The sequence below is a fragment of the Onychomys torridus genome, chromosome 3 (assembly GCF_903995425.1).
Source record: "Onychomys torridus chromosome 3, mOncTor1.1, whole genome shotgun sequence".
NCBI lineage: Eukaryota > Metazoa > Chordata > Mammalia > Rodentia > Cricetidae > Onychomys > Onychomys torridus.
The window spans coordinates 13052547-13064889 of NC_050445.1; the positions used below are offsets into that span (position 1 = coordinate 13052547).

Here is a 12343-nt window from a genome sequence, read left to right on the forward strand (position 1 = left end):
GAAGGGGCACACACTCTCCCCTCCTGACAGGGTCCTCTGTCCAGTCCAGAGGTTGCCCTCATATCACTCACATGTCATTTCTACGCCAGGGTGGAGCTGTGGGCAGATGCAAACCCAGCATACGCTGCCCAGCTGCTCCTAGGAGCAAGCAGAAGCAGGCCTCTGAGCCTCGCTTCCCCCAGTGAAGGCTGAGCTCATGTAGGTTATTCTTTTCTCCTCACGATGCCAAGCTGTTCACATTCTTCCTTAAGATCTGCAGTTGCATACAGTAAAGCCCTTGTTACATTTCATGCTCGCCTGGCTTCCTCACACTGAGATTTCCCCAGGGAGTTCTTGCAAACTCCCCGGGATGCTCAGAGCCCTGAAGTCAGGGGACTCTCCAAGTCAGGCTTGGGTGACCCGGGGCTGGGGGTGGGGAGAGAAGAGGGAGGGTGCTGTGGGGAGCACAGCCCGGCTGACAGTGGGGGCAGTGCCAGTCAGTGGCAAGACGTTGTGCCAGCAGCCTGAACAGAAATTTTTTGTCCAGTAGACCATCAGTACTCATTACTGCAGCATCTTTGGCAGCTGAAGGGCAATCTTGAAAGTTCAAAAACATAATGTTGGGCAGCGCAGCCAGGCATTGAGGGCCAGGGCCTGGCCACACGGCATCCCACCGTGTGACTCTTGTTCTCGAAACTCTTGAGATTAAAAACAGCAGTGGCAGCCGGACCGTTTCTTTCCTTGAGAAAAGAGCCCTGAAATGAAAGCCAGCCATGAACACTGGCTAGAAGGCAGGTGGCAAAAGGTCAGTCCCAGCCACAGGAAGCAGAAGCCAAAGCTTAACTCATTCCTGTAAAAGCCTGGATATAGGAGGAAGACATCTGAGAACAAATGCTGTCTTTGGGACTTGGGTGTCTCCTCTGTATCTTCACCCCTCTCTTACATACCAGCTGTGTGTCCAAGAAAAACCAGACTCCTGCAGTTTGCACCCTGCTAGGTGTTGGGCTCCCAGGCCTCATATTGTGTGGCCAGGCCAGGCTGTACTGGACATAGAGTGTGTGGAACCTGGTGTGCCCCCAGGAAGACAGTCACAACAGAGAGGGTCACCCCATTGGTCGGGAAACCTTTCATGGTGAAGTAGGATGGCTTGACCTAGGTCAGGAAGTAGAGGCATGGAAAGCCTAGGAGACTAGGAGAGCCGAGGTCATTTTAGGGATGGCCTCTCAGAAACAGATAAAGTCAAGCACAAAGCTGGCCAGTTGCAAACCCCCAGAGGGGAGCTGGGAGGCCAGAGACATTTGCAGTAAGGCGAAGAGCAGAGAAGCTCTTGTCGGGAACCTACATGTGTGTACAATGCTTGGCAGGCAGTGTCCTCAGAGTTCCCAAGCTTTCTCAGCCCTGGATAATGAGAAACAAAGCCACCAAGACCAGGAGCCCCAACTCCTGGGCTCTCATCTCCACAGACAACTATAGGCTCCATGTTATTGGAGAGATCTCCAGCCATCTCTTTCCTGGGGCTCCTCCATAATGTGCAAGGCTGCCCAGGATGGGGAAAGGGCCCTTGTACTGGACCCATTAAGATCTTTAGACTGCAGCTGGGAGAAGTCCCTCAATGAATTCCAATAGTACTTCTCACAAGAGGAGATGACACTAACAAACATTTCCAGCTAAACTGCTGGAGACCCAAGTCTTGGAAATCCCCATGTCTTAGCAGATGCCTCACCCAGACTCCTTTATGCTGGGTCATCCTTTCTACTGCCCTGTAAGTACGTGGCCAGGGTCTTCCATCCTCTGCCCTGAAGGAATGTGTCTTAGTTAGGATTTCTATTGCTGTGATGAAACACCATGACCAAAAAGCAAATTGGGGAGAGAAGGGTTTATTTGGCTTACACTTCCACATCGTAGTTTATCACTGAAGGAAGCCAGGACAGGAATTCAAACAGGGCAGAAACATGGTGTCAGGAGCTGATGCAGAGACCGTGGAGGAGTGCTGCTTACTGGCTTGCTCCCCAGGGCTTGCTTAGCCTACTTTTTTATAGAACCCAGGACCACCAACCCAGTGATGGCTTCACCCACAATGGGCTGGGCCCTTCCCCATCAATCACTAATTAAGAAAATGCTCTACAGCACTGGTTCTCAACCTGTGGGTCAAGATCCCTTTAGCAAATATTATCTCCAAAACTATTTACATTATGATTCTTAAAAGTAGCAAAATTACAGTTATAAATAAGCAACATAAATAATTTTATGGTTGGGGAGTCACCACAACCCAAGGAACTATATTACAGGGTCACGACTTTAGGAAGGCTGAGAACCATTGCTCTACGGGCTGGCTCACAGGTCAATCTTATGGAGGCGTTTTCTCAGCTGAGGCTCCTTCCTCTCAGATGACTACAGTTTGGGTCAAGTTGACCTAGATCTAGCCGGCACAGAATGTGCAGTCTGGAGGCAATTTAGCCAGAAGTAGAGGAGAGAAGGAGAGGGCTGTTGCTGCTACCTTGGGCTTTTGTGATCTTGTGGCAACCCAAGGAATAGAGCATAGGCCTGAGACCACCTGTTCCACTTCTCAGGGATCATTGAGAAGTGAAGGATAAGTGGCTGGCAGTGTCCTCACGTTCAGTAGGCTGTGCACAGGTCTTCTTCCCTGTGGGAGGGTGACAGGAGCTGCTCAGGCGTGCTTGAAGACTTAGAAGGAGTGGAACGTGAGGTTTCAGATAGATCACACTAGCCCAGGAGCTTGACGGCCTTCTGTACTTCCAAGTTCAGCTGCTAGGCTCTGAGCTAGGCCCCCAGGTTGCAGAGTTGGCAAGTTGTAGCTGGGGAGTGCCCACTGGGGCTAGCTGTGGGCAATAGCTCTGCCAATGGGCTCTGAGCCTGGGGATGCATGAGAGCGGCCCACTCTATGGTCCAAGATACAGTGTGGTTGACAGCTGAGTGGAAGGCCCTCCTGCCCCTCAGGCCCATATGTGTGTTTTAGTTCTCTCTACCTCTTCCATTGAGGCTCAGGTATCCAGAGGAAGAGGACAGGCCTCAGTAGGAGAAGAGGAGGGTAATGCACTCAACCTTCTAGAAGGGCAGCTTGGACCCAGGGTGGGCTGCTTAGTTATCCCTTCCTGTGCTTGCCACCCAGAATCTAAGTGTTATCAGGGCTTCCCTTGTTCACAGCTTCTCCCACAATGGGGTTGGCACCTCAGGTACCTGCTATGCACCCAGAGGGTCTGGAGCCCAGTTCTGAGCAGTGAGGATCCAACAGGACATCACATGGTCCTAAAAGCCCTTGTTTCCTAGAGGGGCAAAGTGGGCATATGAGAACAGTGGGTATGGGCCCTGGAGGTGGGATGGAAGGAGAGGAGAGACAGGGTATTCTGTCCATAGGCTAAAGAGGGCTCTCTCTGTGGAGGAGGGAACACTTTGCACTGCTCTGAGGATTGGCAATTCAGGCTTGTCAGATAGAAAAATCAGCTGCTTGGGGTCTGCCTAGGAGGAGCGATACCAAAGCCAGGGTGAGATCATGAATTGTGAGCTACAGGCAGCTTGGGGGGTACTCTGGGCAGTAGTGAAGGCCATGCGTTCCTTAGGGGTACTCTGGGCAGTAGTGAAGGCCATGGGTTCCTTAGGGGTACTCTGGGCAGTAGTGAAGGCCATGGGTTCCTTAGGGGTACTCTGGGCAGTAGTGAAGGCCATGGGTTCCTTAGGGGTACTCTGGGCAGTAGTGAAGGCCATGGGTTTCTTAGGGGTATTCTGGGCAATAGTGAAGGCCATGGGTTCCTGTGCTTTCTTTTTCTTCCTTCAGGAAGGCCTTTCTCCACTCTTCAGAGTCTTCCTTACACCAAGTATTCTCTGTTTCTTCTCACTGCTTGGGAATGGGAAGGGCCTAGACCTCCTGCCATGGTGCTCTCTTGCAATATGCAAAGCTTGTCTATGGTCAGTTCCTCCTTATAACAACCCAGTAGGGTAGCTATTGTTATCCCAGGGGACACAGCATAGGAGGAAGAAGAGGCTTGACATCCAAGTATCCGACCACTGTCCCTTTTCTCTGGGCCTTCCTGGAAAAAAACCATCTCTCCTAATCTTTTGTAGATGTCCTCAGCTGTATTTCAAGCTTTTGGAGGCCTGGGTTTACCATCGGCTCTTGGCTGTGACATGAATGGTCGAAGTTTCAGGAATCATGACCTCTCAGTCATTGTTTTCCTGTTTTTAATTGTTGTGATTGTAGGAAAAAGGAAGTGACATTTACCACATGCCAGAGGCTTTATATAGTTTATCTCACTCTGTTCTCACAGTAACCCATAATAGAAGGAGGCATCACCATGCTCATACGGCCTTTGGGTAAACAGACTCCCAAGAAGGGGCCAGTTTTAAATGGCAGCCCTTGGGCTTGAACCGAGGCATCCCCAACTTAGAGCCCAGGTTCTCTGTTATATCACAGCTGCCCTTCCCACTGAGAAACTTGCCACCTTGAAGTAGGTTGGGGGTGCAGAAGGAATGCAGCCATTGGGAGGGGCCATAGGTGCTCACCCAGGGGACCTGGTTCTGTAGAGCCCAAGTACTGATGGTCAGGTGGAAAAGGAATGGCTGATTGCTGTCCACACAAGGCTTAGTGTTTCAGAGATCAGAGTCGGGGACCAACCACCCTTGTTCCCGTCCCAGAAATTCCCAGAGAACACTAACCGTTCCCTGGTCTCTTATTCTGTCAGTGTGGATTCAGGCTCGGAGGGAGGGAGGAGTTGGTCACTTGATTAGAGCCACAAACCTGCCCTGTTCAGGTAAATGGTTGTGACTACAGATGGGGCCACATTTCTAGGCTACACAAGCCTAATATTTTCCATTCTATTCAGAAGTTTCTGTGCCAAATGCCATGTTCACATGGGAGACTTTTGGGTGAAGGGACAAGTTGGCTGGAGCGAGGGTTGGTGGAACCTGGGTGGGGCTTCAAGGGTTTGGCCTGCCTGGAGCTGCCTGATCAGGCTAATGTCTGGCCGTGTTTCAGGCCACATAGAACACTGGCCCTGCTCATGGTGTGACCACACAAGTACAAAGTCTAGTCTTTTCTTGGGACCTCAGTTTCCCTATCAATGAGAGATGGGGGTCTTGCCCTCCTCACCTCTGGAAGCTTTGAGAAAAGAATGCATTTGGAAGGACCTGAAACTGCAGAAGTGAAGCCCCTTGTGTTGTCAGCTTGCTCCAAGGCAAAAGCAGTAACTGGCTTGAATCTTGGATGGTGCACATCACTAGCTTGAACCAGGCCACTCCTAGAGCTTACATTTTCTAAGCCCTGGGGGCTCTCCCAGCCCTGAGGTTTTCTTGTTCTATTCCTTGGCACAACAGGGTGGCTCAGGGACCTCCAGATGGTAAGAAGGTTTGGCTTGGTCCTTGCTGCCCTCCCAAGCAGAGCTTTCTGTTGCCTCTTGTCATAAAGTGACCGAGATACCACAGCTCAGGTCTCTTGGTCCTGGCCCATTACTCCCAGATGCTGAAGAGTTGCTAGCAGGGCATGTTACTGAGTCCCTCCTCCCATGGCCAAGTTCACACAGGCTTTCCCTCTCTATGCGTATTGGCTTTGCAGTACAGGAAAGCACAGTTTGCTGGAGGGACTGAAGCACACACAGGACAGCTTCTGTGGCAGGACCCTGGCCTCCTAGCATTTATGGCTCAGTATCCTAGTGAGATTATGGAGCAAGCCCATGTCTGCCTTCACCATAGAAGCTCTGCCCTTAGCTTCTGTAAAGTGAGCTTCTGCACAGATTTCATGGAACCAGCTTTGAGTCTCCAAAGACATTGGATGTCATTTGGCCTAGTATCCTAGGCTGGTGCTAACAAGGCCAGGAACACTTGGACACAGAATCTTGTTCTACAACTCTGTAGGCTGAGCTGGATCAGGACCCACCTTGCTGGCTTCATTTTAATATAAGCACCCATTTAAAGGCCCTCACTTTCCCTAAATGCATATTCTGAGGGCCTTGGGGTTGGTTGGGGTTTGAGAGTGTAGGTGCATGCACACACACACACACACACACACACACACACACACACACACACACACTGTACTGAGGATCGAACTGAGAGCCTCACATTTGTTGAACAAATTCTTTTCTCGTTTTAAAATTTGAAACAGTTTTGTTTTAACCCAGGCTGACCTTGGACTTTCTTCTTCTTCTTCCTCCTCCTCCATTTGTTTTTCGAGACAGGGTTTCTCAGAGTATGCCTGGCTGTCCTGTAACTAGTTTTGTAGACCACTCTGGCCTCAAATTCAGAAATCTACCTGCCTCTGCAAGTGCTGGGGGTAAAGGTATGCATCCCCACTCCAGGTTGGATTGGACTTTCAATCCCCCTGCCCCAGCCTCCTGAGTAACTGGGATTGTTTAGGCAGGCTTGCTTCTTCAGGTGGCTTCAATATATGACTTTGGAGAGACATAATTCAGACCAAGACCATTTTGCTCCAGAATGGGAGGCTGAGGCCCTGGGAAGAATGACTAGCAATTACACAGTGAGTGGGCTGGAGCTAGAACTTAGGGCTGGGTCAGGCTTCTGTGTAAACTGATCTTCTGTACAGCCCAAGCAGAGGAGGATGGCCTCTGCCCCAGGACTCCTCACACGTGTGCCCTGTCAGAGCTCCCCAGGGGAGGACTGGGCATTGCTGTTTGCCAAAGTTGTAAATCTTGTAAGCCATAAGCTGCTCCTTGGCGTCTCCCAAGTGCCCTAATGTGAAATACACATGTCCCTCCCTTTTAAGATCCGCGCAGCTTCTGAATTTCCCATCGTGTTTGCACCTAAGGATGCAATTACCATTTCCTCCTATTGTCCGTTCTGCTGGTCCCTCTTCTCCCAGCTGACGCAGGCTTTCTAGCCCGCTGGGTGAACACGCGGCCCAGAGCTTATGAAGATCGAACTGCTTCTGAAAGCCACAGGTGGCCTGCGGCCAGCGATGCTTATCAGTCCCCCCAGGGCTGCTTTGAGGTTATTTTCTCCTCATCAGAAGATGTTGTATATGCCACAGAGAACGTTTCCATCAATTCTTCTGCCTCAGCTAGCGCCAGCCCAGGACTGTACTGGCTGGCCATGAGTCACCCCTTGCTGGCTCTCTCCCAGGCACGATGGTCCATGGTCGGCTTCTGGTGGACTTCCCAGAGGACCCTGGGTCTTTGCAGTTTATGTTCTCTGTGATGCTACCTGAGGTCCATCTCCTGAGCACTACTTTCCCATTTGACCCTGCGTTAGAAACTACACACACACACACACACACACACACACACACACACACACACACACACGTGCGCATGCACACACACTAAATCTAAAAATAGTAAGGTGGAGAGTTACAGAGGAGGCTGTCTGATGTCAGCCTGTGGTCTCCACAAGCACACATGTGTGCACATAACTTTTTACTCCCTTGCTGCCTCACAGTAGGAGTTATATTTTAGCATCCGATCCTTTGAGAGACATACTCAAACCCTATTGGAAACACAGCAGAGTCACTAGGTCATTAGAGTTCATTCCAGCTGATTCCTCCTGTTGAACAGACTAGCTGCCTGAGGCCCATGGCAGACACTCCATCCTCACCATTAGGAGTGGTCCTGAGGCCTGTGGCAGACACTCCATCCTCACCATTAGGAGTGGTAATTGTGGTATGAATTTTGGGCATTGAATTCCCAGCCCAAGGACATGTTACATTTCACTCGCCACATTTGGGTGCAGCCAAAATGGAGGCCGTTTGTGGTAGCACCTCTACATCCTCACAGTGCAGGATGCTTAGGTTCCTTAGGTTCGTAGCAAACCTGGATCTGTAACCCAGGCCTAGAGAGAGCACCTGGCTCCCCAGTAAGGCACAGCCATGCTAATGCCTCTCCCTTTGTGCTTCCTAGTGTCCGCCAGGACTTCGATGTCCCCGCCAGCCATCTGATTGGAGCTCACGGATACTGCACACAGGTCAGGAGGCAGTGGGGCCCACAGAAGGGAATCCTGGTAGTCCGTCCTCTTCTTGACTTTCTTTCTCTGTTCTTCATCATCAGACACCCTCCATGCTGCTTTCAGGAGTCTGCCTCTTCTGGGCTTCGCAGTCTTGGAGGCCTGGGAGGAAAGCTCAGTTTGTTTTTCACATGTAGTGCACTTTCTACCTGCTGACTGGTATTCTTGGAGTCATGAGGATGTAGAGGAGGTGGACCACAGATCCACTTAGGTGCTGAACTGTACAGAGCCCAGGCTGTCAGAACATGCCCCAGCATGGCTGATAACCCTGGGTATCCACATGCACTGGTTACACTTGCAGAGGGCACTGCCTTCACAACTGCTCTTCCCTCTACATCTTTTTTTTTTAAAAAAAGCCCTGTTAGGAACAGGAGAGACCCCGACCTCTCTTGTCATTTGTACTCCTGTTAGGTAATGCTACTAAAGACACCCGTTCAAGGTCCTCTCTAGTATACATGGAGCTTCCATACACACCTTCCTTAGCACACAAGGCCTCTGAGAATGGCCATGTGGATTCTACTGATGTGTTACCCTCTCTGAATGCAGGTTCCAGAACTCACAGTCTTCTGATGAGCTGGGAACTAACTAGTTGTTCTGGGATTTTTGACTCACCTGTGCCTAACCCTGTAAAGCTACCCTGGTCCCATGCAAGGGCACGTTTGAGGTCTGTGGTATAATAGACACCCATAGAGGGGTTGGCTTCTGCCCCTCCTAGGAAGGAGGCCATGAAAGTTGTCTTCTCTTCTGACTGCCTGGTGGCCTTGCTCTCCTGGATGTTTTTTTTCTTTGCTCCAAGGGAACCTCCTCTTGTGGAAGGTGGAGAATGGAGCAGCCCAGGCAGGCAGGCAGAATCAAACTGGGAAGCAGAGGAGACTGGACCAGCATCATCCCAGGCTGGATTCAAGCCTGTTCTCTGCTACACTCATGAAAGGAGCTGAGGCATCTTCCCCGCTTCCAGAATTCCACTTTCCTCCCATGTGGAAGAGGCATTTGGCCCAGTCCATGGCTGCTTAACTTTGATTTGCACACCAATCCCTATGGGTCATGTTGAAAAGCAGACTCCGGCTCAGGCTGGGCTGGGGCCAGGGAATTTCTTCATTATTTTCTTCTAGTTCTTTTGAAGACTGTGTCTTGCTATATAGCCCAGGCTGGTCTTGAATTCCAGATCCTCCCATCTTATACTCTTCAGGGCTGAGATTACAGCCGTGTTGTAATCTCCATGGGTGCTGAGTTTCTAAAAGCTCCTCCAGGAGGAAACAGTCTGTGGCACGCACTTGGCCACTTGGCGTAGCAATGGACTGGATGGTGGCTAAACTTTGCTACTGCGGGGTTTTCACACCAAGGGCAGGAGGTACGTGGGCAGGAGGTCCTCCTGCTCTCTCAAGAACACTTCCTGCTGGGAGGAATGTTTTGAACACTTCCCAGATGGAAGAGCAGGGGCCTTTATTCTTATAGCAAACCAGATGGAAAAACTTTCCGCTTAAAAACAAAAACCAAAAAAAACAAAAAAAAAAAAAACCAAAAAAAAACAAAAAAAACCCTGCACCACCTTTCTTGGTAGCCTCTGGACATGAGGTACAGTATCCCAGAGCAGTTATTTCCTCTGAATTCTTTTATCATTTCCGCTGCAGGGACACAATGAGGCCCTTCACTGTCGCCTTCCAATGGGGGCCCTTGGTGGCCATCAATAGAATCCTAACTGTCACTGGGGCAGGGGTGTTAGTATTAATGGAAGGTTTATGTACCCTACCCAGAACATCAGTTTCAGAATTCAAGGGAAAACACTTCTGTCAACTGCCCTGCAGAGCATGCATTGGGTCGGGGTGGCATGGTCATTCCTATGGGCTAGGAGACGGCTGTATGCTTGCTTGTCTCACTGGCAATGCCAGTCCTGCTGAGGGAGGGTGACACAGAGGGACTGCTTGTCTGAATGCTAAGGGTGGATTCATCAGAGTTCTTCTCCAAAGAGTCTTGGGAAGCTCCCACCTTTCAACTGGAGTGTTTGTCTAGGCAGGTTGCTGTCAGGGTAGCAAGGGTAGCAGGGTTGTACTCAGCAGATGTGAGCGGAAGTTCAGTTCATTCACTTTCTGACTATTGAGCTAGGACAAGCCCTTTCTCATCTGTCAGGTTCAGTTACTTTATTCTTAACCAGTGGTGGGGTGTGGGAGTGTCCAGCCTCGGTGATACACTGCAGTACCAGAGATGGAGACTCTTGGAGATGCCACACCGCATTCGACACTAGCTCCAGGTCTGAGGTTACTCATTTGGTGACTGCTTGGGTGTGTGGCATGAGCCACAGGCAGGGCTACTGGATACCTAGTATCTGGGGCAAGCTCAACACTAACTTCTTGCTGCCCTCTCTGCCTCTGCTCTTGCCCCATCCTTCCTTCCTTACCATCCCTGTGAGACCCCCATAAGACAAGGGGCACCTCCTTGGTGCTGCAGTGTGCAGGATTGGCTGGCTTCCTGGCTATGAGATGTGCTGAGTCCCATGAGATATTATCAACAGGGAAGCTGGGTAAAGGGTACACAGGAACTCTGTGGACTATTTTTGCAACTTCTGTTGAATCTAAAGTCATTTCAATCATTAATATGCTTATTTTTAAAAACACTGTCTTTCAAGACTTTCCCAGAGGTCACTCTCCAACAAAGCTGCTCTGGCTTGGTTATGTGATCGTGTGTCTGTGTGGGGCAGAGAAGTGCTGTGCACACATTTTTATAGGTCCACTCATTTCCTACATTAGGTTTCAACCACACAGATGCATCCTTGACCTCTCTAGCTGTTGCAGAGCGTGGTGCTGGGTTGTAACTACTCAAAGGTCTCCCCAATACTGAGACTTAGGGCAGGATCCTGTGTAGCTTTGTGCAAAGAATTCTTGCAGACAGGTTGCTGAGTCCCTTGGGGAGCTTTGATGGAAGCTGTTGGCAGATTTCCCCCATCAGAGCCTGTGGAAAAATCAAGCTCCTACATCTCAACTCTGCATTCTGTTTCTTGCCTTCCTTGGTTTCTTTCCTCCTCCACCCTTTTTCCCTTGTTCCCAGCCTCCTCTCCGCCCTCCCAAGGCTGATTTCAGAGATCTGACGCAGCTTCCCTTCTCTCATCAACAGGAACTTGTCAATCTTCTCCTGACCGGGAGAGCTGTGTCCAATGTTTTCAATGATATAGTGGAGCTAGACTCAGGCGATGGGAACATCACGCTCCTCCGAGGCATTGAGGCACGCAGCGACATCGGTTTCTTATCGCTCTTTGAACACTACAATGTGTGCCAGGTACCCATATGCACTCTGGAACCCCACCAGCCTAGTTCCCTGGACCTGTGAGGTAGAGGGACTTGGATGAAGGGAAGCTGGTCTCTAGTTCCAAAATCTGGCTGGAGTTTAGGTCAAGCCTGAATACAGAGCAGACTAGAAGAAATATGACTTTGATGTCAATGCCACAGGCACTTTAGACTCAAACAGCAGATTCTGGGGTTCAGGAAGTATAGCTGAAAAGAACTCTTAAGGGTTCATAATGTGCATCAGAGTGGCTGCATCTGGTGTGTGCTCGCACACGTGTGTGTGTGTGTGTATGTGTGTGTGTGTGTGTGTGTGTGTGTGTGTGTGTGTGTGACTTGCCTCTGGTGTCACTTGGCTGATTGCTCCCTGTGTCTTTGTTTCTGAGGACCTCAGTTGGATTACGGGGACACTGCTCCAGTATAACCTCTTCTTAGCCAATGGCAAGACAGCAACCCCAGTTCCAGAGAACATCTGATTCAGAATCACTTGGGGTTACATGTCCTTTGAGGGGCACAGCTCAGTCTTCTTTTGGCCTGTTTGCTGGGCTGTGGGCCCTCTGCCTCCTTTCTTGCTGGGAAAGAAAGCTTGCAAAGGCCCAGGCCTTCACTGAAGCTGGTGGGGGCATTTGTGAGGGCACCATGGGCTGGCTAGGGGTGCTCTTGCTCAGACCTGCTGCCTCAGCTGCTTTCAGAGCTTCTCAGAACTCACTGTTAGTGGCTTCATATGGCCCACGGTTCCATGGCTGAGGAGAGCACTGTCCTGAGGGTCAACGGGAGACTTACATAAAGGCTGAGACCACTCAAACACTAAGACACTAGTTGAGGCTCCCTCACTGCCACAAACAGGAAGCAGGGGCTTACTACACGGGGGCCCCCAGAGTGCTAGGTAAATGACTTAGCAGAGTGGGAGGGAGCTGGGATTTTGTCCCACCCTTCCTGTATGACCTCCTTTTTAAGCTTTGCTGTCTCTTGTTCATGTGATGGACCTCTTTCTGACCCCCATCTGAGTGACACCCCCTGTCACAGAATGCAGATGTGTGGATTCTAACTGCCTGGAGAGGAAAGGGGACAGTTCCTCTCTGGTTGGGTTGCTATCCGGAGTAAGGCAGTAATTTGACCCTGAG

General features: G+C 50.4%; 1 protein-coding gene across 2 annotated transcripts in view; it reads left to right on the plus strand.

Annotated features, from left to right (window-relative positions):
• Positions 1–12343, plus strand: part of Mindy4 (MINDY lysine 48 deubiquitinase 4) — a 107322-nt gene that overhangs the window by 78347 nt on the left and 16632 nt on the right. For both annotated transcript variants that reach the window (XM_036182645.1, XM_036182646.1), the window contains exons 14-15: positions 7842–7905; positions 11053–11214. In XM_036182645.1, the coding sequence (XP_036038538.1) occupies positions 7842–7905; positions 11053–11214 (226 nt within the window). The remainder of the gene's footprint in view (positions 1–7841; positions 7906–11052; positions 11215–12343) is intronic.